Source organism: Arvicola amphibius, chromosome 5 (assembly GCF_903992535.2).
Source record: "Arvicola amphibius chromosome 5, mArvAmp1.2, whole genome shotgun sequence".
Classification (NCBI taxonomy): Eukaryota; Metazoa; Chordata; class Mammalia; order Rodentia; family Cricetidae; genus Arvicola; species Arvicola amphibius.
In genome coordinates this window covers 47851482-47878178 of record NC_052051.1, presented here as the reverse complement: position 1 = coordinate 47878178, position 26697 = coordinate 47851482, and the positions used below count along the sequence as shown (strand labels likewise).

At 44.9% G+C, this 26697-nt stretch overlaps 1 protein-coding gene across 1 annotated transcript in view; it reads left to right on the top strand.

The window, feature by feature from the left end:
- Positions 1-26697, top strand: part of Acoxl (acyl-CoA oxidase like) — a 257337-nt gene that overhangs the window by 15604 nt on the left and 215036 nt on the right. Inside the window, exons 2-8 of the mRNA XM_038330539.1 lie at positions 1251-1334; positions 6521-6607; positions 7163-7261; positions 14152-14266; positions 15054-15140; positions 16770-16842; positions 20612-20744. Of these exons, the coding sequence (XP_038186467.1) occupies positions 1251-1334; positions 6521-6607; positions 7163-7261; positions 14152-14266; positions 15054-15140; positions 16770-16842; positions 20612-20744 (678 nt within the window). The remainder of the gene's footprint in view (positions 1-1250; positions 1335-6520; positions 6608-7162; positions 7262-14151; positions 14267-15053; positions 15141-16769; positions 16843-20611; positions 20745-26697) is intronic.

Below are 26697 nucleotides of genomic sequence, written 5' to 3'. Positions count from 1 at the left end.
GGGAAGAGAAAAAAAAGGAGAGGGAGGGAAGGAGAAAGAGAGAGAGAGAAAGAGAGAGAGAGAGACAGACAGACAGACAGACAGTTTTGTTGGTGGGGGTCTCAGAAGAAACTGGCCCATAAGGACAGCTCACATGAATTCCAATAATGAATAATAGCAAATTGTCCACTCAAAGGGCTATCACCTTCTCTGGAAATGTTGCTTCTGGCTTGTTTTGAGAAGTGTGCATGTGTATGTCAGAGGTCAATGTTGGGTGTCTTTCTCTGTCACTCTCTACTGTATATTTTGAGACAGGCTCTCTCACTGAATGTGGAGCTCAGAAGATTGGCTGGTTAAAGAGCCCCTAGCATCCTCCTGTCTCTGCTAGAATCTCTAGTGCTGCTAGAATTGCACACACACACACACACACACACACACACGCAATTGAGAACCGTCTGCTGTCTGCTCATTGAGCTTTGGACATTATTGATGTTTGTGACAGGAAGAGACTCAGACTCAGCAGGGATGAGATATCAGGACCTCATGGTTTTAAAATCATAAATCAAACCCAACAGTGGCCTACGATTAGGAAGACAAAACCATTACTTTTCCTTTATTTAAAATGTTCCCAGGTTTTCTACAGGATTTTCTTCACATCGGTGTTGCTGTGGGAACACTTGGAGTAACAAGGCAGGATGTTTTGGCTGCCTGTATTGCAGCGGAAACATACTGGGAAGTCAGGGACAAGCCTGGGCAAGGCCAAGTAAAGCCCGGGGGACATAGGGTATGGGGACAAAGAGTCTGTCCTCAAGAAGCTGCCTTCCTGTTGTGTAAGAAAAGAGGTTGTGGGGCTCTTTGTGGTGAAATAGCAGATAAAGGTACTTGCTGCTCACCCTGATGACCCAGTTTAGACCCTCAGGACCCACATCGCAGTAGGAGAGAATTGACGCTTACAAGTTGGCCTCTGACCTCTACACATGTACTGTGTTGCACATACCCCTAAATAAATGGGTTTTTTTTAGAAAGCTTAAAAAAGGAAAAAAGTTCTTGAATACCACACCTAAGTGGCCAGAGACCAAAGGCCACATTAACGCAAGATGAAAACATTTATTTTCAGAAGAGCGATGAGACGCTTTCCTAACTTAAGATTACTTTGTGTTGTTTTTTTGTGGAAGTATTATGTATATTACCCATTATTTAAAATATATATATATATTTCGAGGTCAGAAGATCAGCAGTAAATCTTGACATTAGGTCTATTATATTTTCAGGAAGAAAGAAGGAAGAATTTCATCAGCCGAAGCCTTGCCCTGGGAGAAGTGGCCTGCATGGTGGACCCGGCCACCTGTGTGAAGGTGAGGGGCGGGTCCTGGCTTAGTCCTGCTCTCCTGTGTGAAGCTGAGGGGCGGGTCCTGGCTTAGTCCCGCTCTCCTGTTTGAAGGTGAGAGGGGCGGGTCCTGGCTTAGTCCCGCCCTCCTGTGTGAAGGTGAGAGGGGCGGGTCCTGGCTTAGTCCCGCTCTCCTGTGTGAAGGTGAGAGGGGCGGGTCCTGGCTTAGTCCCGCTCTCCTGTGTGAAGGTGAGAGGGGCGGGTCCTGGCTTAGTCCTGCTCTCCTGTGTGAAGGTGAGAGGGGCGGGTCCTGGCTTAGTCCTGCTCTCCTGCCTTTCACTGTTGTCATCCGTTCTCTCCTCTTTGCTTTTTGCTTTGTTCGCTTTGAGACAGTTTTCCTATGGCCTAGGCTGATCTTGAACTCCTGCCTCTGTCTCCCGAGTTCCGGGATCACTAGTGCAGTCTGATGCTTTTCTTGTTTCTTCATATTGTTTTCATTAGTTCATATATCATGTATTAATTGATTATTCCCGTTTGTCTTAATTTTTTCCTCCTCCTCCTCCTCTTCCTCCTCCTCCTCCTCCTCCTCCTCCTCCTCCATCCTCCTCCTCCTCCTCCTCCTCCATCCTCCTCCTCCTCCTCCTCCTCATCTTCTTTCTTTTTGAGACAGGATTTCTCTATGTAGCCTTGGCTGTCCTGGAACTCACAGAGATCCGCCTGCCTCTGCCTCGTGAGTGCTGGGATTAAAGGTGTGCGCCATCACCACCCCAGCTTCATTTGTCTTTATTTTATAAAGACAGTACCATAAAGGTCTGTGAATTACTTTCTTCACTTAGATATCACTGTTGAGATTGATCTATATTGTCCCAAGTCATTGCCTTCATTGATTTAAATAATTTAAATATTTGGTTTTGAAAATTAAACCTTTGAAACTTGTATTTTTTTTTTTTTACATGTGTCACATCATGGAGAGCACTACCGCTTTCTCATCAGCCTACATGGAAGTTAGCTACTTCTGCTGCACAGTGACCCAAATACCTCTGAAAACAGCACAAGGAGGGATGATTTATTTTGGTTCATGGTTTCAGCTTGTTACGGATGAGAAGGCGTGGTGAAGCAGGTGGTGCCATGGCGGCAAGAGTGTATAGCAGAATAATCGAAAACACAGCAGACCAGGAGGCAAAGAGCAGGACAGAAAGTGGGCAGGGATACTACATTCCCAAGTACTGCTCCTCTTGGTATAACCTTTTGAGATGTGGATAGGGTGTGTGTGTGTGTACATGTGTGCATGTGTGTGCACTTGCACACGCATGCTTGTGTATGGAAGCCAAAGGGCAACTGTGGTGTCATTCCTCAGCCACATTTTTTTATAATTAGATTGTTTATGTATTGAAAGAGAGAGAAGAGGGGCTGGGGAGGAGAAAGAAAAAAGGAGAAGGAGGGAGGAAGGGGGGGAGGGAGGGAGGGAGGGAGGGAGGGAGAGAGAGAGAGAGAGAGAGAGAGAGAGAGAGAGAGAGAGAGAGAGAGAGAGAGAGAGAGAATATGAACACATAATGGTGTTCCTATGGAGGTCAGAGAACAATTTGTTGGATTCAGTTTTCTCCTTCCACCATGTAGGTTCTGGGGACTGAACTCAGATCATCAGGCTTGGTAACAATATCCCCTGAACCATCTTGCTACCATCTTGCTAGCTCCTGGATACTGTTTCAAAGAAAAAAAAAGGAAACAGGGTCTTTACTGGCCAAGAACTCACTGAGTAGCCTAGGTTGGCTGGCCAGTGAGTCCTGGAGATCGTCCTGTCTGCTTTCCCAGCATTGAGACTAGAAATGCATGCCATGGCACCTGCATATTTTTGATGGAGGTTCTGGGGATCAAACTCCGGTCCCTGTGGTTAAATGCTGACTAAGCCTTCTCACCATTCCACCCAGGAGCCCTCGTTAATTATCTGCCAGGTGGTGGCTTCATTGGTGGATTGAGGTGAGGCCAACAAGCACTCTGCTCTGATGAACAGAATCACCTTCTCATCCCCATGTGTATGTCGAGGCTCTGGCCAAGGCTCATCATTTGTCTCGTGATACTGTCCTGACCTCAGGTGCCAGTCTTTAGGCATCTCCAGTGGGAGCCTGTGGAGGCTGCTGCCAGCTCTTGATACTTTCCTGACCTCAGGTGCCAGTCTTTAGGCCTCTCCAGTGGGAGCCTGTGGAGGCTGCTGCCACCCTTTTCTGGGCATGCTGTGGTTATTGCTCCATATTCCTGTTGTTGCAACCATCCTTTTTCTTCTCCAGATTATGGAAAAAGGAGAGAGACACACCCAAAACAGTACATGTAGAGTACATGTTTGTAGTTGAGGTTTTCTTTCATAAGGTGTCTCAACTGCTTTCCTCAGTTTGTCTCAACACAGGTGGGCTTCTTAGTGTTCTGCCCCTGAGGTTTACTAGGGACAGGAGATAGGATGGTTTTGACAGCAGTGGATACAGTGTCTTCTGGGACGACAGTCTGGATATACGTTCATCTCTGGCCAGTTGCAGTATCTCTGTCCCTCTATCTTCATTTAAGATATCTCCTCCCTGGTTCATGCCAACTCTCGTAAGCTCCTCCATCACAGCTAATGGGCTTTCATGCACACAGTCACCCAGCCAAAGACCAGGTATCCCCCAGAGTACCCTCTCTCTTCCCAAATCCAACTCATCAACTTGTCTCCAGAATTTACTCCGAATCTCTCCACTCCTTTCCTCACCACCACCACTTCCTACCTGCCTGACTCAGTGTTCTGGCTAGAAAACTGTTTGTGCTCCTCCTAGGAGGCACTGCCGTGACCATGTCAGGCCAGAGGTCACCAGCTCAGGAACCCTCTGGTACTCTTTGTGAACTTGGTTTTGTTGTCTGCTGTTTGAAGACTGCTTTTGTGAGGGGAAGTCCCCACACATTTCTTGGTTGTGTGAGTGGAAGTGGCACAGATGCTATCTATGAGCTGGCCACTTTCCTTCGACAGCACAGGCCACCCAGGCCTAACTGCTTACTACCGTAGCTAGTGAATGGAAGCTTTTCAAGCACGTACAAAAATATTCTAGTTTTTCCATTCCCAAGGAAGAGGAAAAAGTTAAAAATCTAGAAAAGAAATATATGATAATGTATACATTCACCATCACCCAGAGAGATTTAGGAGAGGAAAATTCAACTTGCCTTAACTTGAGTAAAATATTGCCTTTTAAACTAGACACAAAGGGGAAAAATACTATTTTGGATTGATTCCATTTTCTAAATGTGTGGGTACAGTGGATCCCTCCTGCCCACCGAAAGGTCCGATTTAAACTTTATTGAACAAAATAGACTTCTTAATGGTTATAATTAAAGAATTCCACTGGTGAGTGAGCCTTGAGTTCTCAAACCTCTTGGCCATCTTCTTTCTTCAACCCTATCATCGTACGTTGGCTTCATTCACCACCTCGAGGTGAGCTGGCAATCAGCTGCCTCAGGTCTTCATGGCCCTGGATTCCATTGTGTCTTGGTGGCCACTTGGAAGGGGCCCATTGAGATCGTAGGTCTATTCCTGAAGCCACAACTTCATGGCTCTGGGGATGATGTAGCTCAGCTATATGTAGGCCACACTCATCCTAAAGCCACATGTAAGGATGGTCCTCAGGGGAAATTCAGAGTATGTGGCTAGGAGAGGGAGGGAATGCTGAGCTCAGCACCAGCAAATATCTATCTACACACTTCCTTCCCTTTGTTTCTGCCACCAGTCGTCTTGGTCCTTCCGTGTGGCTTTGTTCTAGATGTCTCTTCTTCCTCTTTGTGTTTCTGTCAACTTGACATCAACTAGAGTCACTTGGCAAGAAAGATCCTCAACTGAAGAATTGCCTCTCCACTGGCTTGTGCAGCATGCCTTGGTTAATGTTTGAAATGGGAAAGCTCAGCCCCATGTGGGTGGTGCCACCCTGGGAAGCCCAGCCCCTTATGGGTAGTACCATTTGTGGTGGGCGGTGCTGGGGTGTATAAGAGCAAGAGAAAGCCATGGGGTCAAGCCAGTCAGTAATATTCTTTTTTTTTTTTTTTTTTTTTTTGGTTTTTCGAGACAGGGTTTCCCTGTAGTTTCTAGAGCCTGTCCTGGAACTAGCTCTTGTAAACCAGGCTGGCCTCGAACTAAGAGATCCGCCTGCCTCTGCCTCCCGAGTGCTGGGATTAAAGGCGTGTGCCACCACCGCCCGGCAGTAATATTCTTCAGTAGTCTCTGCTTATTAAGTTTCCTGCATTGGCTTCCCTTGATAATGGCTGTAACCCAGAAGCTGAAAGAAACCCTTGACTCTCCGAAGTTGTTTTTGATTATAATGTCTATCATATGGGTAGAGATCAAGCTAGGGTACCTCTCATCTTCCACTTTTTAAAACCTGCGTCCACCTCCCCTTTCCCTGTCAGTAACACTTTCTCAGGGCTTATAAAAGGGCAGAGAGGGCAGTGGTGGCGCATGCCTTTAATCCCAGCACTCGGGAGGCAGAGGCAGGCGGATCTCTGTGAGTCTGAGGCCAGTTTGGTCTTCAAGAGCTAGTTCCAGGTTAGGCCCCAAAGCTACAGAGAAATCCTGTCTCAAAACAACAACAACAACAACAACAAACAAACAAACAAACAAAAATCTTTCCCTGACGGTGGTGGCACACTCCTTTAATCCCAGCACTTGGGTTCCAGGACAGGAACCAAAGCTGCAGAGAAAATCCTTGTCTCGAGAAAAACCAAAAACCAAACCAAAACAAAACAAAAAACCCCAACCCCCCCCCCAAAAAAAGGGCAGAGAAAAGCTGTGTAGTGTGGAGGATTCCTGAGATACCCTGAAGTGTGATCCTAATTAGTCTTAATAATGGAAACCCAGTGTCAGATATCAGGGTAAAAGCTGAAAGATCAGAGAAGTAAAGTAGCAACCACAGTCACCTCTTAACCTCTCCAACTCCTTTGACCGAAAAGGGCTGAGATCCTGTCTACACCCCACCTTATCACTTCCTCTCTCTGCCCAGCCTGATCACTTCCTGTCTGTACAGCCCTTCAGACCTCTATAGTTACCTCGTGACTAGCTCCAGCCGTTGGTCTCCAGGCAAGCTTTATTTGTCAGAACACAAAGTATCGCAACAAAATCAATCCTTGAATGGATTTTGACCAATGGATCTAGTTGTTGCTAAGCTGTTGACTGTGGCTCGTCATTGTTTGTACTGTCCTTGTTTCTAGTGTGGAGTCATTTCTTTCTTATTTGGTGGTACCATCCTCAATCTTGGAAGTTCTGAACATGTTATCAAGTGGTATCAGCAACTCAAGGTATGATGCTTACCTCAGCAGATAGCTTTTTCCATTGAGATTAAAAAAAAATCATAGTACCTTTGTGTGTCTGCTTGATTAGAAACAAAACAGAATTCAAGTTTGCAAAAATTTTGATCCAAATGAGAAATTCAAGACTATCTTTTTAGATACTGCATCTATATCTTTCATATTCTTTTTTTAAAGATTGAAAAAGATGTTGATATTTATGGATGTTTTACCTGGCTATATGTTTGTGTACCACATGAGTGTGCGATGCCTTCAGAGGCTAGAAGGGGGTGTTGGATCCTCTGGAACTCGAGTGATAGATTGTCGGAAGCTATTACGTGGGTGCTGGGAACTGAACCTTCGTCCTCTGCAAAGCAGCACGTGCTCTAAACCGTGGGACCATCTTTCCAGTCCCACCTGTCACTTTCTCAAATGCATAATAAACATCAACAAAATACATTTTTATGGGTTGTTTCTGGCTTTCTTCTCCTTTCCTTGCTAATATTATTAGTGGCCTGAGGTCTTTAGAGTCCATCTAACTTTCTTTTAATATTTCCTAAATTTCAGGAGCTGAAGTATACCGGGATGTTTGCAATGACCGAGAAAGGCCATGGGAGCAACGTGAGACAGATCCAGACTGAGGCCACCTTTGACCTTGACAATCAGGTGAGGGAGCTGTTTCCGGTTTCACGGTTCCCTGCAATATGGGACCTGCAGAAACCACCCCATCTTCCTGAGCCTGGCTCCACACCCTCAGCATGGTTCCCTGCAATATGGGACCTGCAGAGACTACCCCATCTTCCTGAGCCTGGCTCCACACCCTCAGCATGTGCTCTGGTTGAGAAGCTTAGGCTCAGAACAGGTTGTTTTAGGGATGGACGTGAGCTCAGCCTTTGAAAGCAATACCAGCCTACACTACACACTTCCTGCCACTAACAGGACACAGCTCTGCACATGTACTCTTTAGTTATTTCCTCGTAACATTTCCATGGGAACAGCACTACCCACATTGTTCTTCCCAACAGTAGTCTATGAAGAAAGGAGGAGATGTCTTTGCTGTTTCTGCCTGGAGCACATGGCAGCACACCAAGAGTTGAGATTTTTCTGATCAGGAGATAAGTCCTCTATGCTGTCACAGTTGTTCCTCAGTATTCATGGGATATCACAGCTTTTAGGAACCTCTGAAAAGTCTAAAATACACAGACGCTCAATTTCTTTATATAAGTAGCATAGTATTTGTGTAGGACCTGCCACATCTCCTCCATTTTGTATACAAAAATGATGTTTACATCATTTTTGATAACTTCTAATACTTACTATAATACTGATGTTATGCATCTGTTAAACTGTATTATTTATGGAAAGATGATAATAAAACCTTGTCTGTAGGTAGTAAGTATAGATGTAATTAAAATGTATCTCAATACATGGTTGAATCCAGTGATATGGGATTCATGCGGATAGAGGGCCAATTAATTGCATTATGCAGTGTTCTTTTTGTGTTTGGTAGCTTGAATTTAATTTGCCCCCATAAGCTCATAGGGAGTGGCACTATTTGGAGGTGTGGTCTCATTGAAGTAGGCGTGGCTTTGTTGGAGGAAGTGTGTCACTGTGAGGATGATGGAAACCATTGAAAAGAGAAAGCTGATAAAGATGTAATGAGAAGGACCATGCTCCAGTCCCAATAAACAGCAGAAGTTGGCAGCTTCAGTCACATGGTTCTGGAGTTAAGGATAGAAGAAAGGGTCTATGGAATTTGTCTCTGTGACTAAGAAAGTCACCTGCTGAGGCCAGGCAGGTGTCATGGTTTCCCTAAATGGAGACCTAGAGAGGCCATTGCATAAAGCTGTGAAGTTGAAACCTGGACGGCCTTGAGACTCCAAGATATTGGAGACGCCAGACCCATGGGATATCTGCTAAGGAAAACTGCTAACAGTGAGTGGAACCAGCCCAAGTGACGAGGTGTGTTGCAGTCAACAAAGCTGAAAGGAGTTGGAGGTCTGAAGAGCATTTTGATATCTGGCATGGTGATACAAAGTTTGGAGTTTGCTCAGCTGGTTTTTGATCTTGTTTTGGTTCAGTATTCCCTCTCTATGCTCCCTTTCCTACATTTTGGAACAGTAATGTATATCCTGTGCCATTACATGTTGGAAGTATGTGATTAGATTTTTTTATTTTGATTTTATAGGGGATTATAATTAAGAGATTGCATGAATTTAAGAAGAGACTTTGAACTTTGGACTTTTAAACGTTGTTGAGACTGATAGACTATGGGGACTTTTGAAGCTGGACTAAATGCATTTTGCATTATGATACTGTTACAAGCTTATAGGGGTCCTGGTGTGGAATGTGGTAGTTTGAATGTAATTGACCCCCATAGTCTCATAGGGAGGGGCACTATGAGGAGGTGTGGCTTTGTTGGAGTAGGTATGGCCTTGTCGGGGGAAGTGTGTCACTGTGGGGGTGATCTTTGAAGTCTCCTATGCCCAGTGTTTCAGTTCACTTCCTATTGTCTCTGGGTCAAGGTGTAGAATTCTCAACTCCTTCTCCAGCACCATGTTTGCCTGCATGACACCATGTCCCACCAGAATGATAATGAGCTGAAACTCTGAACTATAAACCACCCCAATTAAATGTTTTCTCTTGTAAGAGTTGCCATGGTCATGGTGTCTCTTTACAATACTAGAAACCGTAAGATGTTGTGTGAGCGTATGTGTGGTATATGTGCACCCATGCCTGTGCATATGGAGGCCAGAAGAAGATGCAGAGTGCCCTGCTTTACCATGCTCTACCTTATTCCCTTGAGACAGGGTCTCCCACTGAATCTGGACAGAGCTAGGTTAGCAGCCAGCATGGCCCAGTGATGCTGCTGTTTTTGCCCAACACAGCACGGGTCTCACCTGGGTTTTCGCCCAGGTCCTGGGATTTTAAACTCAGGTCCTCATGCTTGAGAAGCAAGTATTCTTCCCCACCGAGTCATCTCCCAGCCCCTGTGTGGTATTCTTAACCAAGACTCACATGGATTTTACTTGACAACCTGAAGGCACTGTAGTGTTGCTTTTTCTCCTTTTTATTCATGTGATGAACTCTAATCCTTTCCTTTCCATTTTGTTCTTTTGCTTCTCTTTTCTTTGATTTTCTTCCTTTCCCTTTCCTTTAAAGTATTTTGTGTGTGTGTGCGCGCGCGTGTGTGCCACAGTATGTGTGTGAGGTTAGAAGACAACTTGTTGGATTTAGTTCTCTCCTTCCATCATGTGGGTACTAGGGATTGAACTTAGGTCATTGGACTTGGTGGTAAGTGTCTCTACCCACCGAGCTATCTCAATCACTGGCCCTCTTTTCCCTTATTAAATAAACATGTTGGTGAAGACCTTCTAATCTGGTGTCTTTCTCCATAATGGACCATAACCAAAGCAATGTGGAAGCTTTTCTTGGTAGTTCTCTACCACTGAACCCCTCCATGCCATAAAGAAAGCCACTGTTGACTTCTCTTACCCTCTTTGCGGTTTCTTATTTGGTACTTGGTATTCCTAAGGACTACAAAGGGGCAACCGAATTCTGTTGTGTGTAGCCATGTTTGTGAGTGGGCTGGGGAGGGGACATTACACTAGTGTTTGTGTGTCTAGTTCTATTCTTCCATTTCCTCTGAGTTTGCCTTTCTGAATCAGGAATTTAATAAAGTAAGTTTTTTTTTGACTGATGAATCTTCAGTGGATAAGTGACCAGTGTTGAGAATGTCCTGTTCAGTGACAAATGTCTTAGAGGATAGATACCCTGCCCTGATTTCATTCTCTGCAACGGTCAGTGATCTCCCAGGTTGTGGGAAATGCACAGACTGTGCTCTGCTGTGCAGTCCCAGCTTCTTCTCTATGCTCCCTGTTCTTTTGCATCAGCGCGCCCTTTAAGAAGGTTAAGCAGTTCCTGCAAGTAGAGAAGAATTCAAGTGGTTGAAGGCACTAAGCTAAGCGCTGAGATAATCAGCCAATGAAACTTTGTTGTCCCTATTTTACGGATGGAGAAACTGAGGCTCACAGAGGTTAGGGACCTGACTATAGTGACAGAGTAGCAGAGTTAGGGAGTCTTAGGCTGAAATGGGACCGCCTTTTGAGTCTGGGTTATTGACCCGATATCTTGTGGGTTATGACTGACCACTTTTTTTCCTTTTCCCAAGCTGTGATATTGAGATGACCTTGCAATCGTTACTGTGAAGGAAAAACCACCCACAATTCTTACTTGTTTCTTCTTACAATTTCTTTTTCGAGAAAAAATAATTTCTTGCATTGGTCCCATTTTCCCCAAACAGCATAAATGATTTTGTCACCTGATGGGCCTCTGCAGCTGCCTCTTTCTAACAGGGGAGTTGCAGATGAGGAAAATGGTGAGCACTGTCTCTCCAGTGGGTGGGAGAGAGACAAGTCAGTCAGGAACTTCTGCCAGGAGGAAAGCAGGATGGTGGGGGGTGGGGGGCACGGCAGGGGACTGACACAGCAGGGGGTGGTTTCTCCTTTGGATTCACATTTCTCCTTTTGAAAGTTGTGTTGCATATCAAATAAACCTTGCTTCCATCACTTACTGGTTTTGGTTTTTGGTTCTTTTGTTTTCATTTGTAGGGGACTAGATCAGCCAGCAGTTTGTTAGCTGTGAGAGAAGAGCTTTATTTTCATACTCTGTGCTAACTAGCAAAAATAAGTGCGGCTATGGCCAAAGCTTTTTAATTTTTATTTTAAATCTGTTATCTATCCATCTATCTATCTATCTATCTATCTATCTATCTATCTATCTATCTATCTATCATCTACCTATCATCTATCTATCATCTATCTATCTATCTGTCTGTCTGTCTGTCTGTCTGTCTATCTATCTTGTGTGTGTGCATATACATGCATGTACCACAGCACTTATGTGGAGGTCAGAGAACAATTTTTCAAAGTCTGTTCTCTCCTTTCTGCCATAAGGTTTCCAGAAATTAAATTCGGGTCATTAGGTTTTGAAACAAATTACAGAGTCATCTCACTGGCCCTTTTTGACTTAAAAAGATTTACTTTTTATTTTACATTATGAATATTTGTGTGTGTGTGTGTGTGTGTGTGTGTGTGTGCATGCGTGTGTGTGTGTGTGTTCAATGTGAGCGCAGCTCTCTTCAGAGCCCAGGGATGTGGGCTGTCTTGGAGCTGGAGTTATAGAGTTACAAGCAGTTGTTAGCTGCCTGACAGGACTGCTGAGAATCAAAGTCAGCTCCTTTGTAAGAGCGATGCATGCTCTGAACCACTGAGCCATCTCCCCAGCCCTCTCCTTACCTATTTTTTATTTTATTTTTACATTTCTTAGTCTTTGCAACTTTGACCATTTTGCTGGTCTTCACCAAGTAATCATAATTGTAACCAGCACACATGCTGGGCATTGTTTAGGTTACAGTTTCAACTCCAGCATTTTGGCTGATACAAACTTTCCACATGGAGTCTCTTGCCAGAAGTGACAAACTTCTTCCCAGGGTGTATTAGATGTGTAGAGGACCAGTACGAGTGGCCTCCCACCTTCTCCCCTGGCAGCCCGGTGCTTCCAGGGTTCTTTTCTCCCTCCCCATCATACACATGGGTTGTTCTGTCTTTGTGCCCATTGCATGCAACCTTGAATTCATTCTCCTGCATCCAGAAGCCCTGGCTGACCAGATAAGCCAAGGACAATCTCGAGAGACTTCTCTTGAAGAGATTCAACTCACCCATGTATTTTTTTTTCTGAAAAGCCCCTGCACATGTTAAAGGTTTTCCTGTACAAACTGATGTCAGAGATTGTTTTCTTAGGCTTTGAGACTGTATTTCTTGGCCCGACGGGAAAGCACAGTCTATACACTTTATAATCTGAAATCTGAGATAATCCTTGTGTGACCAAGAACATGTTGGTTTAGCTGAATCATATCTTCTACATTGTCAACTCCAATTAAGTAGCCAGTTCAGCTTTCTGCCATTTTCTCTGGGCCCCTGACCTGTCATAGGTACCCTGTACTCAGAACTAGCAGTGTGGTCAGAACTGCCTTGGGAAGAGGTTTAAGAGGAACCTATGTGGTGAGCAAGAGTGGGGAGATCCGAGCCTTGAAGGCAATATTTTCACCGGCTAGTAGGAAAGAGATGCCTAGGTTTGAGCAGAGACTGGAAACCAACCCTGCATGCCGTCCCTGCTTCTTCAGGCCAGAGCTGGCTTCAGGGTCTTTGGAGCTGGAATCACTGGCTATTACTGAGACAAACTGCATGGGACATTCTAATATCCCCTCGGAAGACCACGGCTTCTTTGCAGGTGTCTCTGCTCCAAGGGCTTGGGCACGTGGCTCTAGTCTGGGACCCTGAGGCTCTTTTGTGTTCACTGACTTGTAAGATGTCCACAGCAGGTTCTGAGACAACCAGCCAAAGGCTTTGGTGGGTGTTTTCTTTTCCTTTTAAAAAAATCAAAATTAAAATTATTTTGGGGTGATATGCTAAGCAATGATAGGAATAACTCACAGGTACCTGTTTTGCTGGCAGTCAAGCACATGGCTTCGGCTTCTTAATGAGTAGGTTGTCATTTAAACAAAGTTCTTATCATGGCTGCAGGCTGGCCAGGCCTGTGCAATCGTGGAAAGCTTGAGAACTCATGAGATTTACCTAGAAAGGGAAGACAAAATGAAACATACATTTGTGTACTCAGAAACAAACCATCCAGGGTCCTGAGTCGTTGGGCTGCTCCCTCTTTTCATGGGCATTTCATAGGTGAGGTGTTTGAGGGTGAGGGGTATGTGGAGAGCTAAATACATTCTACCAGTGCCTGTGTGCCCCCTTCCCCGTGTGTGTGTGTGTGTGTGTGTGTGTGTGTGTGTGTGTGAGAGAGAGAGAGAGAGAGAGAGAGAGAGAGAGAGAGAGAGAGAGAGAGAGAGAGGGGGAGTAAACCCATTACCTTGAAGCCAGAAAGTATTCAACCACTGAGCTGTAAGCCCATCCTTTTATTTTTATTTTGAGAAAAGGCTTTGCTAAATTGCCTAGGCTGCCCTTAAACTCACTGTGAGGTCCAGGCAGTCCTCGAATGTATAGTCTTCTTGTCTCAGCCTCCCATGTAGTTGGACTTGGGGTCTGTGTCATCACATCTAGCTCTTGTAGAGGTTTTGGTGTTGGGTTCTTTCAAAGGCGAAACCACAGTATGAAGTACTCGGATAAGAGAAATTGATAATTGAAGAAATAGTTAGCACGTTGAAAACCAGTGGGTGAAGAAGACAGCACACATCAGCCCGACACTGTTAAAGACAGAGACGGGAAATGAATGAATGAATGAAAACTGGCTACTTATTTTTCTGATTGAATTATGCACCAAAATGAAAACCCATTTTAATTTCCGGTCAAAGCAAAGATGGAGGTAAAGTACATTCACAGACTGGCAGACAGCACAAAGTTCAGAGTTCAGACGGTGGCTTCCCAGGAGCCCCCGAGTCTTCGTCACACTGCGTATCTGTTTTAAGGTATTCGTTGTGTTGAGTTCAGGCTTCAAGTGAGCCACATGGAGGCAAATACTCTGTGGCTTCCTCTTCTGTGCAGGAGTTCGTGATTGACACACCGTGTGAAGATGCCCAGAAGATGTACATCGGCAACGCCATGGACGGGAACTGTGCTGCCGTCTTCGCCCAGCTCCTCATTGAGGGAAAGTCACAAGGTTTGTTACCAACATGAAAGAATCCTCTTTGCTATTGCTGTTCCCCCACCAGGTCTTCACTCTGAAAACATGCCCCACAGGGCCAGTTTTGTCTTGTAAAAATATGTACTAACTTTATCTTCCATAGAAAAGTGGTGACCAAGCCGGGTGGTGGTGGCGCACACTTTTAATCCCAGCACTCTCGGGAGGCAGAGGCAGGCGCATCTCTGTGAGTTTGAGGCCAGCCTGGTCTACAAGAGCGAGTTCCAGGACAGGCTCCAAAGCTACAGAGAAACCCTGCCTTGAAAAAAAAAAAAAAGAAAAGTGGTGACCGAATTTGCTGACATTAGTCATTGCTGTGTGCAGTGCCTAGAACTCAGTGGATTTGGAATGTAGCATAATGTCATACTGTTCCAGAGAAGATGTTTTATTCTTTTATTTTGATTTTTTGAGACAGGGCTTCACTGAGTAGCCTGGCTACCATAGAATTCTCTATGTAGACCAGGCTGGCCTTGAATTTACAGAGGTCCACCTACCTCTGCCTCCCAAATGTTGGGATTAAAGACACATGCCCTCACACAGAGCTTGAAGGTTTATTCTTCACAAGGGGTCATCTAGGGCCGGGATGGTACCTTACTCCTGTAACTCCAGCACTTGGAAGGCAGAGACAGGAGGATTAACTTGAATTAGAGGCCACCTTGACCTATATGGTGAGTTCTATGCCACCTAGGGTTATATATCGAGGCTTTGTCTCGACAGCAGTGAAAAAGGGAGACCTACTAAGGTCCTGTCTCTGTGCCTTCCTTAGGGCCCCACTGTTTCATCGTTCCTATCAGGGATGAGCATGGAAACATGTATCCAGGGGTGACAGCTATTGATATGATGCATAAAGAAGGTGAGTCCTCAGGTGACCCTCATCTGTGCTGGCTGATACCCCCCATGGGTCCTCCGTCCCCCACCACAGCCAAGGAGAATCTAACCACTTTCATCTCCAGGAAACCATGCAGTGGACCAAACTGCCAGGGGACCATGTGTTGATATTGTTATCTCCTAACTTCTCAATTGCTTAGTGACAAAGATGCTTAGTCTCCAATGGGTGTCTCAACTTTTCTTAGACTCAGGGCAGGTGTTAGCTCTCTGGTGGCTTTTCACCTCCAGATGGATGTTTGTGTCCAGACAGCCCTTGCCGAGCCTTGAGCACTGACTCAGGACATTTGTGACACAACTGAGTTCTCACAGTTTTGGAGGATAGAGGCCTGAGATGAGGGAGCTATCAGGGGGCAATGGAAGGCTTTGGTCCAGGACTCTTGCCCCAGCTTGCGAATGTCGTTTTCACATGAGCATGAAGTCTCCCTGTGCACACATCTGTCTCCAGATTTCTCCTTCTTATAAGGACTTCTATCATTTATATTAGGGCCCACTTTACTGACCCCATTTTAACTTGGTTGCCTCTGTTTCTGAACAAAGTTGCATTGCAGATGTGGGACTTAGGGCTTCAATCTACAAATCGGAGACGGGGAGGATACAATTCATCCCATAGCTCTCAATGAGACCAGGTTTCCAAGGTGAAGCCAGTTAAAGAAAGGGATATAGGAGTTAAGGATAAAAAAGAAAAGAGAGAGGAAGGGGTAGGGGAGGCGTGTTGGACAGCAGAGGATTAATCCCATCCTACCCTTAGTATAGGCAACCACTGCTGCCAGTCATGGCCCCTGAAAGTACCTCGAGTGTCAAGTGCTGCTGAGAGCGGAGTGACAGGCCACTGCTGACGAAGTCGTGCCACATGCTGACAGCATTGGCAGCTGCAGAAAGACGGCTTTGGTTTTCCCATGTCTTCTGCTATTTACTTTCACTAGTTCATCCTGTGCCTGAGGAGGAAGCATGAGCCGTGCATGGGGACAGGCTGGTCTGTCTCCAGTGTCTCATGCTTTCTCTTGCCTCAACACTCTTTATTTTTATCTATTTATTTAGCTTTAAATTATATTTTATGTGTGAGTGTTTTGCCTGCATGTCTGTGCACCACATGTGGGCTGAGTGCTCAGGGAGGTTGGAAGGAAGCCTCAGTCTCTTGGAACTGGAGTTGCTGATGGTTGTGAGCCACTCTGTGGGTTCTTAGAACTGAACCCGGGTCCTCTGCAAGAGCAACAAGTGCTCTTAATCACTGAGCTGTCTCCTCAGGCCCTGAACTCTTTCCTTTTAATAATGTTTGCTGTTGGGGAGGGACATGTGCCCCATCAGACCCTGAACCCGAGTCTCTAGCACATTGTGAGGGGTGGGGGCTGCAAACAAGGAAAACCACACCATTGTCTGGTTCTTCTTCAGGGTGGGGGTTGGGAATGGGCCAGGTGTGTCTGAGCCAGGGCCCAGAGAACAAACAGACAACATCCTAGGCATACCCCCTAACAAAAGAACACCTGCAGTTCTGTAAATGTTTAAGGTTTGTGTTTTATGCCAAGAAGTAGCTGAGACCATCTTGGAATGTTGTATAGCTTTCCCTTGAATCTCCATTTGAAATCTGTCCCCCCAGGTCTGAATGGTGTGGATAACGGAATTTTGATGTTTAACAAGGTTCGGATTCCAAGAGAGAACCTGCTGGATAAGTGAGTAATTTTTTTCCTTAAGGTCTGTGTAGATGGTCTCCTTGTTCCCAAAAATGAGGCCTCTAGTTTTGGGGTCTTGCGGACTGCAGGACCAAGTGGTCTCCCCTCAAGGGTTTCCACAACTAACTGGAAAAGGTAGATAAGCAAATAGAGAAAAATATAAATGCTCCAACATGACACTTGTCAGACATAATAATTGTTACAGTAGACTTTTCTCTATGCCAATATGTCTAAAAAGAGGGACCTATAGGGGCTGGAGAGATGGCTCAGAGGTTAAGAGCACTGGCTGCTCTTCCAGAGGTCCTGAGTTCAAGACCCAGCAACCACATGGTGGCTACAACCATCTGTAATGAGATCTGGTGCCCTCTTCTGACCTGCAGGTGTATATGCAGACAGAACACTGTATACATAATAAATAAAATATTTTTTTAAAAAGAGACCTATATTAGAATTTTCACATAGAGTATCTCCTATTCTTTTAAGAATTCCCATTAAAATGCACCATAGTACTATGTTAACTAACTGATGAATTATGTCCCCAGTTCCTTGTTGTTTGGCATTTAACTTCTTTTTATTTTGGCAATTGTAAATAAACTGATGTGTGCTGCTTGCTTCCCCTGTGGGTGTGAAAAGTTAAGACACCTCCTTTTGATCATTATCAAAATACACTGTATGCATGCATGAAATTCTCAAAGAATAAATAAGAAATATTGTATTAGAAAGAAGACACTTCATTGGAGGAGGTAGTTAAAACTGCTGTCAACTGGAGGGAAAATGCCCAGGCGTTCACAAGGAAGTCAAGGTGACTCAAACAGTGAGGTGGAGGTTTCCTTCTCTGGTGTGATCATTGATGAAAGTCAGGGTTAAAGATGGTATTTTTTTGCAGATTCTAGGAAACACCAGCTACCTCAGTGCCTCAGCTGTGTTTCCTGTGAACTGCAAATCCGGAGCCAGAGCTGCACTTTAGTCACTGGTAGAGCCAACAATCTGGGCATAAATAAACTTTCTATTTTGCTTTGCAGTGGAGTTTTTCCTTTACTTATCTTTGCTCCTTAGAAGTTCTTGTCAACAAATACATGTAGTCACTTGCAAAAGTCAAAGAAAATTGTGTGGGAAGCAAACTTAGAATGGACCACATTCTCTTTGTCTCCCACCCTATGTGAACTGGTGGTAAATAGAACAGAAATAGCAAAGACATCTTTATAGATGTCCTGGAAAATCTCAGCAGACACCAGTGCTTCTGAAAGTGGGTCTGAGGCCCTCTAGCCTTCCCTAGAGGCTCCTGTCCATTTCCTAGGCTCCTGTCAGCATCACCCACTCTGGGGGATGGAAGGGGGAAGAAAAGTCACAATAGGCAGCTTCCCATATTCTATCACCCTAATCAGATCCCAGTGTCCGGTGTGGCCTCAGAAGCCACTGGTCAATGGGAAAGGCCCAGCAAAAGCACTAGAGATTAGCAAATCAGATCCCGTGAGAAAGCAGAATGATAGTGGGCTTGTTTGTAGTTAATCACTTTGATGAGCAAGATTTGATTTATAACATTTTTTCATTACCATTTAAGTTGTCCCTCATAACTGCAAAAGAGCAGTAGCCACATAGGATTTTGAAGGAGCAAGTCTTGGTTCATCACTTGATTAGAAAGTGAACCAGTTAATAGATATAAGTAAATGATTCAATATAATCTCTCTAAAAAATCTCAGCTGCCATTTTCATTTTTGAAGAAATTAATAAACTCATCCTAAAATTTACATGCAAGTATAGGGAACTTAGAATAAAAAAAAAACATCTTCATAAAGAATAAAGTAGGAGGATTCATACTTGGAATCTGAAAGCTTAAGACCAAGCTGTGGTAATCTTGATTGCATGGCATTAACATAAGGGTAGTTATATGGACAACGGGGTAGAATAGTCTACGCATAAATTTATTGACAATTACTAGACTTCTGGAGAACCAAGACAGAAAGGAAACAATAGTCTTTTCAACAAGTGGTTCTAGAACATGTGGCTATCTATATTCAAAAATGTTAGGTTGAATTCTTACCTCACACCACCCAACACAGATGCACACAGTTCTTAGAAGAGGCCTGGGCTATACAGCTAGTGACCTTTGCCTCATCCATGAGTTTTTAAACATGACACCAAAAGTACAGGTAAAGAAAAACCAAAGAAAAAGTAGGGCACTTGGAGTTTATAAAAAATTGTAAAAACTTAGTGAAAATTGACTTTTGAGCTGAGAAAGACTTGTGAATCAAATATATTATAAGGGCCTAGCATTCAGAATGGGAAAACTATACCAGTTAATTAGACAGACAACCAGTTAAAAAACTAAACAAAATATCATTAGACATTTTCCCAAAGAAGATAGTCAACCTTCTAATAAAACATAAAAGAAAACTTCCCTAACTCCCCACTGTCATTGGGAGGCTGCTGTCCAATCCCAGTGAAATGCCATTCTGCACCCCTTAGGACGTCTGTGCTAAAACTTGCAGACAATACCAAGTGCTGTTGAAGATGAAGATATTGGAACTGACATGCGCCACTGGCAGTGTCTTCATAGATTTGGAAAGTCACTTAGCAGTTCCTCAAAAGTTTTAAGTTTGGACTGCAGAGGTGGCGTGGCAGTTAAGAGTGTTTGTTCCTCTTGCAAGGAACCAGATTCAGTTCCCAGCGCCCACATAATGACTCATGAATGTCTAACTTCAGTTCCAGAGGATCTAATGTTAATCAGATGTTTATTGCATCTCATTTCATCTTCTTCAGGCCTTAGTGAGATCCTTTACTTAAGTGGTGTGCATTAAACTTGTGCGGCACACACACACATATGCACACACACACAAATAATATATAAATCTTTTTAAAAAATGTTGGAAGTTAGATAATTCAATAGTTTTATTTCCAGATGAACATGTATATCTGTATATATTATGTGTGTGTACATGCATACATATATACATAGATATGTGTGTGTTATATACATATAAACATTGTCCATATGCTCATTGAAATGTGTACATCCATTTGTCCCAAATAAACTTGAGCACAAATAGTTATAATTATTCATAATATCCCCAAAGTGGAAAAATTCTAACATCTGTTAGCTGATAAATGCTAAAGATGATTGAGTGAAATATTCCTTCATAAAAATAAGTACTGATATAAGCTATATAACATAGGTGAACCTTGCAAACCTTGTGCCAAGTGAAAGAGGCCAGATACAAAAACACATGATATATTTTGTTCCCTTTGATGCACAGAGTAAGCTGATCCATAAGGACAGGAAGTTGTTTGCTAAAGCCTGGAGGGTGGAGATAGAGAGAGTGAGTTCAGCTGGGGTGGGGTTTCTCTAGGCTGATGAAAGTTTTGGAGTTGAGGAGTAATAATGATTGTAGAACTTTGTGAACATCCTAAACCCCACCAAATCCAAATGTTGTAAACAGCTGAATTTTATGGGATGTTAATTACATCACCTTGTTTTAAAAAAGCAAGCCAGGGTGCTTGCCCATCCTGGCCCTGGCTTTAGTTTGATGGTGGTGGTCTTCCTGCTATTCCTTTGTGGGAGCTATTATTCCACTGCCAGCTAGCAGTGGTAGAGAACCTGTCCTCACCTTTCACAAGCCAAGCCCTTCTCAGCATTCCCTTTGAGATGCTTCCAGGAGTCTCATTTCTGAGTTTACAGGGGAGTCACACGATTTCATTTCTAGTAGCGCCATACTTTGTTTCGTTTTAAACACCGTCCTCTTTTCCATCCTGTTTCCCTACATCCTCACAGGTTTGGTTCTGTGACTCCAGATGGACAGTACTATTCACCCATTCAAAATAAGAGTACAAGATTCAACACAATGCTGGCAACGCTGACCCCTTCAAGACTGGCAGTGGTTTTCAACGCCATGGGTACCATGAAGGTAGTAGACTCTGATTCTAATTAACTTTACTGCTTATTGTTTCCAGGATGAGTAACAATATCAGAGGCTAAGATTCTCAACTAACAGTTACATGGGGCAAGAGATATTCATGCTATGCTTAGGAGGGCTGTTTAACCGTGAATACAGATCATTTCTGCATCCTTGGGCTATCTTCCATCTATCTGTATTGCAGATATGTGTTGCTAGGCAAAAGCAGCATCATCATAAAAGGTGACCCAGAGAGACTATCTTTTTTAAGATGAGTGTGTCTGCTAGAAAGCAATTAAGCATTAACTCACGTGGGAAGGTCATCATTTCTTTGCTTAGTTCATCGATGCTTATTGCTCTACATATGCTAGTCAGGTGTGATATTTACCATCACAGGTTAGAGTTCACAAGGCCAGATTTTTGAAGCTATCTGGGTCTCCACATTTCCCTTCTCCCATGCATTGGTTTGGGTAGAGTTTAGAGAGAGGAAAGCTCTGGGAGTATTTTTCTCTCTTCTCTGTGGCTCCACACTGTTTTGTTCTCTGGGCCTTCGTAGTCTCTGAGTGAGGGAGAATTCTGTCTTAAGTGTCGCTGAGTTTGGCAAAGCTGGAAGAAAAATGTAGACTCCACAGTAGTATGTATTTGTGACTTGGATCCAGTTTTTCCATAGAGAAGGACGAGATTTCATTCACCTGACTCCAGGCCTGACATTGGCCTGTGGGTGACTGAACAGTATAAAATCCTTTCTTACTCACTTATGGGCACCGTGGCCTGACCCTAGAGCCTGGGAATGGTGCTCCTTTTGTGGGTGGATCCAGCTGTCACATTGTGAACCCAAGTGCTCAGTACCGAGGCCCTGACCTGACGCCCTGCGCTCATGCTTGCTCTGTGGTGGCTCTCACGTGAGACCAGGTGACTATTCTGAAGTTTCGTGTCACTGGCGTCTTGGCTAGTTCCTTATCAGTACCATCTGACGGGGGAGGGGGATCCCAGGAAAACTTTGTGATGAGGCAATGGCCTGGCAGCATTCAGGTTCTGAGGAAAATGGACAAGCAGGAATGGGGAGCTGATCCAGGGTTGTCTGGAGTATAAAGGGAGTGTCTGTATGCTATTGCTCCAATTCATGGACGTCTTCCAACAACCACTGTCAGCAGTCTTCTGGTAGGACTTCTGGGTCATAATCATATGCTGGATGGCTAGTGATAGCAGAGGCCTCTGGGAAACCCTGCACTGTAGTCGGATTTTTCTTTGGGCTGCCAGCTCACAAATAATGGCACGGAGACTAGCTCTTTCTTTTTTTTAGATTTTATTTATTTATTATGTATACAGTGTTCTACCTGAATGTATGCCTGCAGGCCAGAAGAAGGCACCAAATCTCATTATAGATGCTTGTGAGCCATCATGTGGTTGCTAGAAATCTAACTCAGGACCTCTGGAAGAACAGCCAATGCTCTTAACCTCTGAGCCATCTCTCCAGCCCTCAACTAGCGCTTATAACATAAATAAACTTATATTTTTATTAATCTACTTTCTACCATGTGTCTTTTACCTCTACCCTACTCTGTGTGTCTGACTCATTCCGTATCTCACTGGCCTGTCTCTGGAGTAATCTACATACCTAGGTTCCTCCTACTTTCCCCCTTCTCCCCAGAAATTCCACCCATCTCTTCCTGCCTAGCTATTGGCCATTCAGCTCTTTATGAAACCAATCACAGCACTACGTCGTCACACAATGTACAGATATCCCACAACATCGCAGCCTAGACAGATACATGTGGGAGATGGCACCAGGACATCCACACTGCCACAAGTCTTGTACACGCACAGTGGGCATGCCTGGCACTGGCCTCAGCCAGTGGGCATCAGATCTCTTGGAACCAATGTTATAGATGTTTGTGAGCCATGACATGGGTGCTGGGAACTGAACTTGGGTCTGCTGCAGAGCAGCAAGTGCTCTTAACTGCTGTGCTACTCTACAGCCCTGAGACCTGGTTTTAAATCTCACCAGATCTGTACAGTGTGGGGCAGCAGTTTCCAGGAAAGGAGACCGATGGGTGAGTTTTTGTGATTTCATTTCCTCTTCTACTGAACATTATCATGGGGCTAACACTGATGACCCTGTGGATCTCAAGAGCCACATTTGGGTCAGTTCTTTGTGATGGTTTGATGCTCATCCTTAGTTTCTGTCAGTGTAGATGGATGATAGTGAGCATGGGTCCTGAACTCAGGGAACCTGGACTCTAGTCTTAGCTCATATATATCCAGAAATGGGGCTGTAGGGAAGTCTTTAGCCTTCCCTGAACCTCAATTTTCTCACCAATAAAATGGGACTGCCAATGATGGTGAGGTAAGAGTGAAGTACTAAGGGTGCCCAGCTCATGGCATAGAATAGAAATTCTGTAGTTTAGAGCTGCTGGCGATGTGGCTATTGCTGCTGCTGCTGCTGCTGCTGCTGTTACTGGTCAGACAGATGTTGGCTGTGGCAAAGGAATAAATGATCTTTCCCATGCCCAGAAAACATGCTTCCATGTAGGGCAGTCTGAAATGTCTTGGGTTTCTGTGTGTTTAGAATAAACAACAGAATCAGAACCTTCCACTGGTGTGCCTAACTACTTCAGCCAGTGGGATTATTCAGCGTGCCAGTGGGATTATCCAGTGTGCCAGTGGGATTATCCAGTGTGTCAGTGGTATTACCCAGTGTGCCAGTGGGATTATCCAGTGTGCCAGTGGGATTATCCAGTGTGCCAGTGGGATTACCCAGTGTGCCAGTGGGATTACCCAGTGTGCCAGTGGGATTACCCAGTGTGCCAGTGGGATTACCCAGTGTGATAGTGGGATTACCCAGTGTGACGGTGGGATTATCCAGTGCACCAGTCGACTTTCTCTTACTTGCATGTCAAGCTCTGAGACAGTCAGCTTTTAATAAGGAAATGGCTGTGGAGTGTCAGTCCATGGTCAGGCACCTCACGGTTTTGGGGCACTGTGGCTTGAGCGCATGGACAAGAGCACACCTCATGCCATGGCGTCTGAGAAGCAGAGAGAGACAGGATGGGTCTATACCAGTTACTTGTCTCTTGCTGTGACAAAATATCTGATAGGGAGCAAACTGGATGGAGGACAGGTTCCTTTGGGCTCCACTCTTCAAGCATGTATGGTCTACCATGATGGGGATGTCACAGCAGCAGGAACTTGAGACAGCTGCTCACATTGTATCTGCAGACAGAAGCAGAGAGGGAGAAAGGCTTATGCTTAGTCACTTCCTCATTTCTATTCAGTCCAGACCCCAACCCATGGAATATTATTCATATTTAGAGTAGATTGTCTCACCTCTGTTAACCTAGATCATCCCTACAGACGTGCCGATATTTTTTCTTTTTCTTTCTTTCTTTTTTTGGTGGTGGGGGGGGGATGGTTTCGAGACAGGGTTTCTCTGTATAGCTTTGGAGCCTGTCCTGGAACTCACTCTGTAGACCAGGCTGGCCTCCAACTCACAGAGATCTGCCTTCCTCTGCCTCCTAAGTGCTGGGATTAAAGGCATGCGCCACCAGCACCCAGCTTTGTGTGGTGTTTCTAAGTCCCAACAAGTTGGCAATCAAGATTAACCATCTCTGCAGCTGAGCTCATGGTACCTTCTTCAAGGGCACAGGCCAACTGTTCTTACTTTCTTCTATCAGGCCCCAGATTCTAAAGACTCCACAATTTTCCATTAGTGCCACAGGCTAGATACTTAACTATCAACACATGGGTTTAGAGGGCAGCATGCCGGATCCCAACTGTAACATCTAGGCCATGGGGGGTGTGCTTCACAGAGCCTCAGTGGGGTTAGACCTTGTGTATACTGCCATGTTGCTCACTAAATAGCATTTCCAGTGGCTGTGTTGCATAGTGAATGATTCAGAGCGGCCCTCTTGGCAGCTCCTTTTCCCCTGCAGCTCAGACATGTGATGGGTGTTTCCACGGCTGAAATCTAAGATGCTTCTGTTCCTTCTGCTGTCTCTGATGAATGGAAAATGGATCCTACCCTCCTGCGTGCATTCTTGATGTGTTAGGAAACTGTCACCCAGGCTGCTCACAATGATCTTAGCTCAAGGCTGGGCATGCCCAGTCCTTTTAAACTTTGCCCAGATTCCTGACTTTTCATGACTGTCTCTCATTTCCACGACATTCCTCAGCATGTTGAGATTTCTCTCAAAGGTTTGCCACAGTAACCATGCTCTACTTGGTGCCCAAAATGACATGATCATTTAAATGATCAACAAGAACAGGAGGAAAAAGAAACTGAGGGGTAGGGTGGGGGAGGGGCTTAAAAGACCTTTGAAATGTACTTGGGGTAGCTGGGAAGCCTTTCCCAGCAAGTATGGGAGATGCGGACAATACTGCAAACGGGAGGGTGGCAGTAGTGGGGGAATTTTAGTTCATGGTCAGGCATCTCATAGAAGGTAAATGTTTTAGCACAAGACACATTGGTCCCCACTTGTAAAGGCGTATCCCCCAAAGAGACTCCTGGTAGCTGCACCCCATCCAGCCCGAGTTGGACGCCAAATGAAGGTGCGTGGTTGATCGGCAGTTATGATTCACCAGACAAGCTTTAATATATATAATTCAGTTTTAATAAAGGAAAGGAAAGGGAACTTACAAATCCAAGGTTCCAGCGAGGAGGGCAGGAAAACAAAGAGCAGGCAGGCCCGCAAGATTTTATAAGTCAATATTAGCCTAAGGGGGACACGCCTAAGAGGGACACGCCTAAGAGGGACACGCCTTTAGACCAAGGGGGACACGCCTTACAAAACAAGGTTTTGGGCTAGGCTTCCCCTTCACTTGTCTGGTGTGACGTTACAGGCAAAGGTTTGCTCTTTGAGAAGGCCTGTGTCTAGCAGGCAGGCACGGCTGTACCTAGTCTACCTTTGCTCCAGCTACCCTGATTCCTTCTGTGGCCTTCTGATGTTCATGGATCAAGGGCCAAGTTCTTGTCTCATCTCAAGGGTCCCATTTGACTCCCTACTCCTGAACCCCTCTTCCCATTTGGCCCTCTCCTGATGGCCTCATTGCCTTCCCTTGCTGTGGTTGGGGTACTCACAGATGGTGCTCTGCCATGATGGCCACCTCATCTTTATATAAGGCAAATTTTCACATACATTTCAAAGCTCTCGAGATTGTGCCTTCTTCAGAAGTGTCAGGCAGGCACACGATCCCAGTACTGTCTATCTCCAAGACGTGGCAGCTCCCCATGGTGTTTATTTTAGCTATAACTAAACTAAAGCTTGCAACAGTGACACTAGAGTTTAGGGATTCCGCATGGGTCACGGTTCCATTCAGAAGACATGGCCAACCTCAATGTGACTGTGTTTGGGCACTGTGTGTGCAAAAAGGCAACTCAAAGGAAATGGGGAAATTTGCTAAGACTACTATCTACCAGGCATCTCCATGTGTCTGCACACGGGACAAAGTCATGTGAGGACAAAATGGGAGTGGCTTCTGGTTAGCTGCTGGCACCTCTATCCCAGGCTTCTAGACTCCAGACTGTGAGGGAAAAATGTCTGTTATTGAAGTTATTTGGTCTGGTTCACTACTTCAGCAAACTGATATATGTGTCAAAGGACCCAGAGGGTAGGTGAAGGACCTTCTTGACAGGCTGTCAGTCAAGACTACAGCTGATGGGAATCACCTCTGCCTCCTCCCCTCACCCCAGGGTCCGGCTCTGAACTAGGCAAGAAGAGGTGGCCCTGTGTAAAGGTGTCAGGCGAGGTGGCTGAGTGGAATCCACATGAATGGAAACAGCTGGAATGTCATGTCTGCTCCAGATGCTGTACTGAGGCCATTAAGGCCCTAGAGCCAGCCTCTCTGGGTTTTTGTTATGCCTACGTGACCTTGAAAATCACAGAGTCTCTCCATTTCTTTAGAGACAGAACTGCTGTCATAGAAAGGAAGGGCTTCCCTGAGAACCTGCCGATATGAACCACACAGG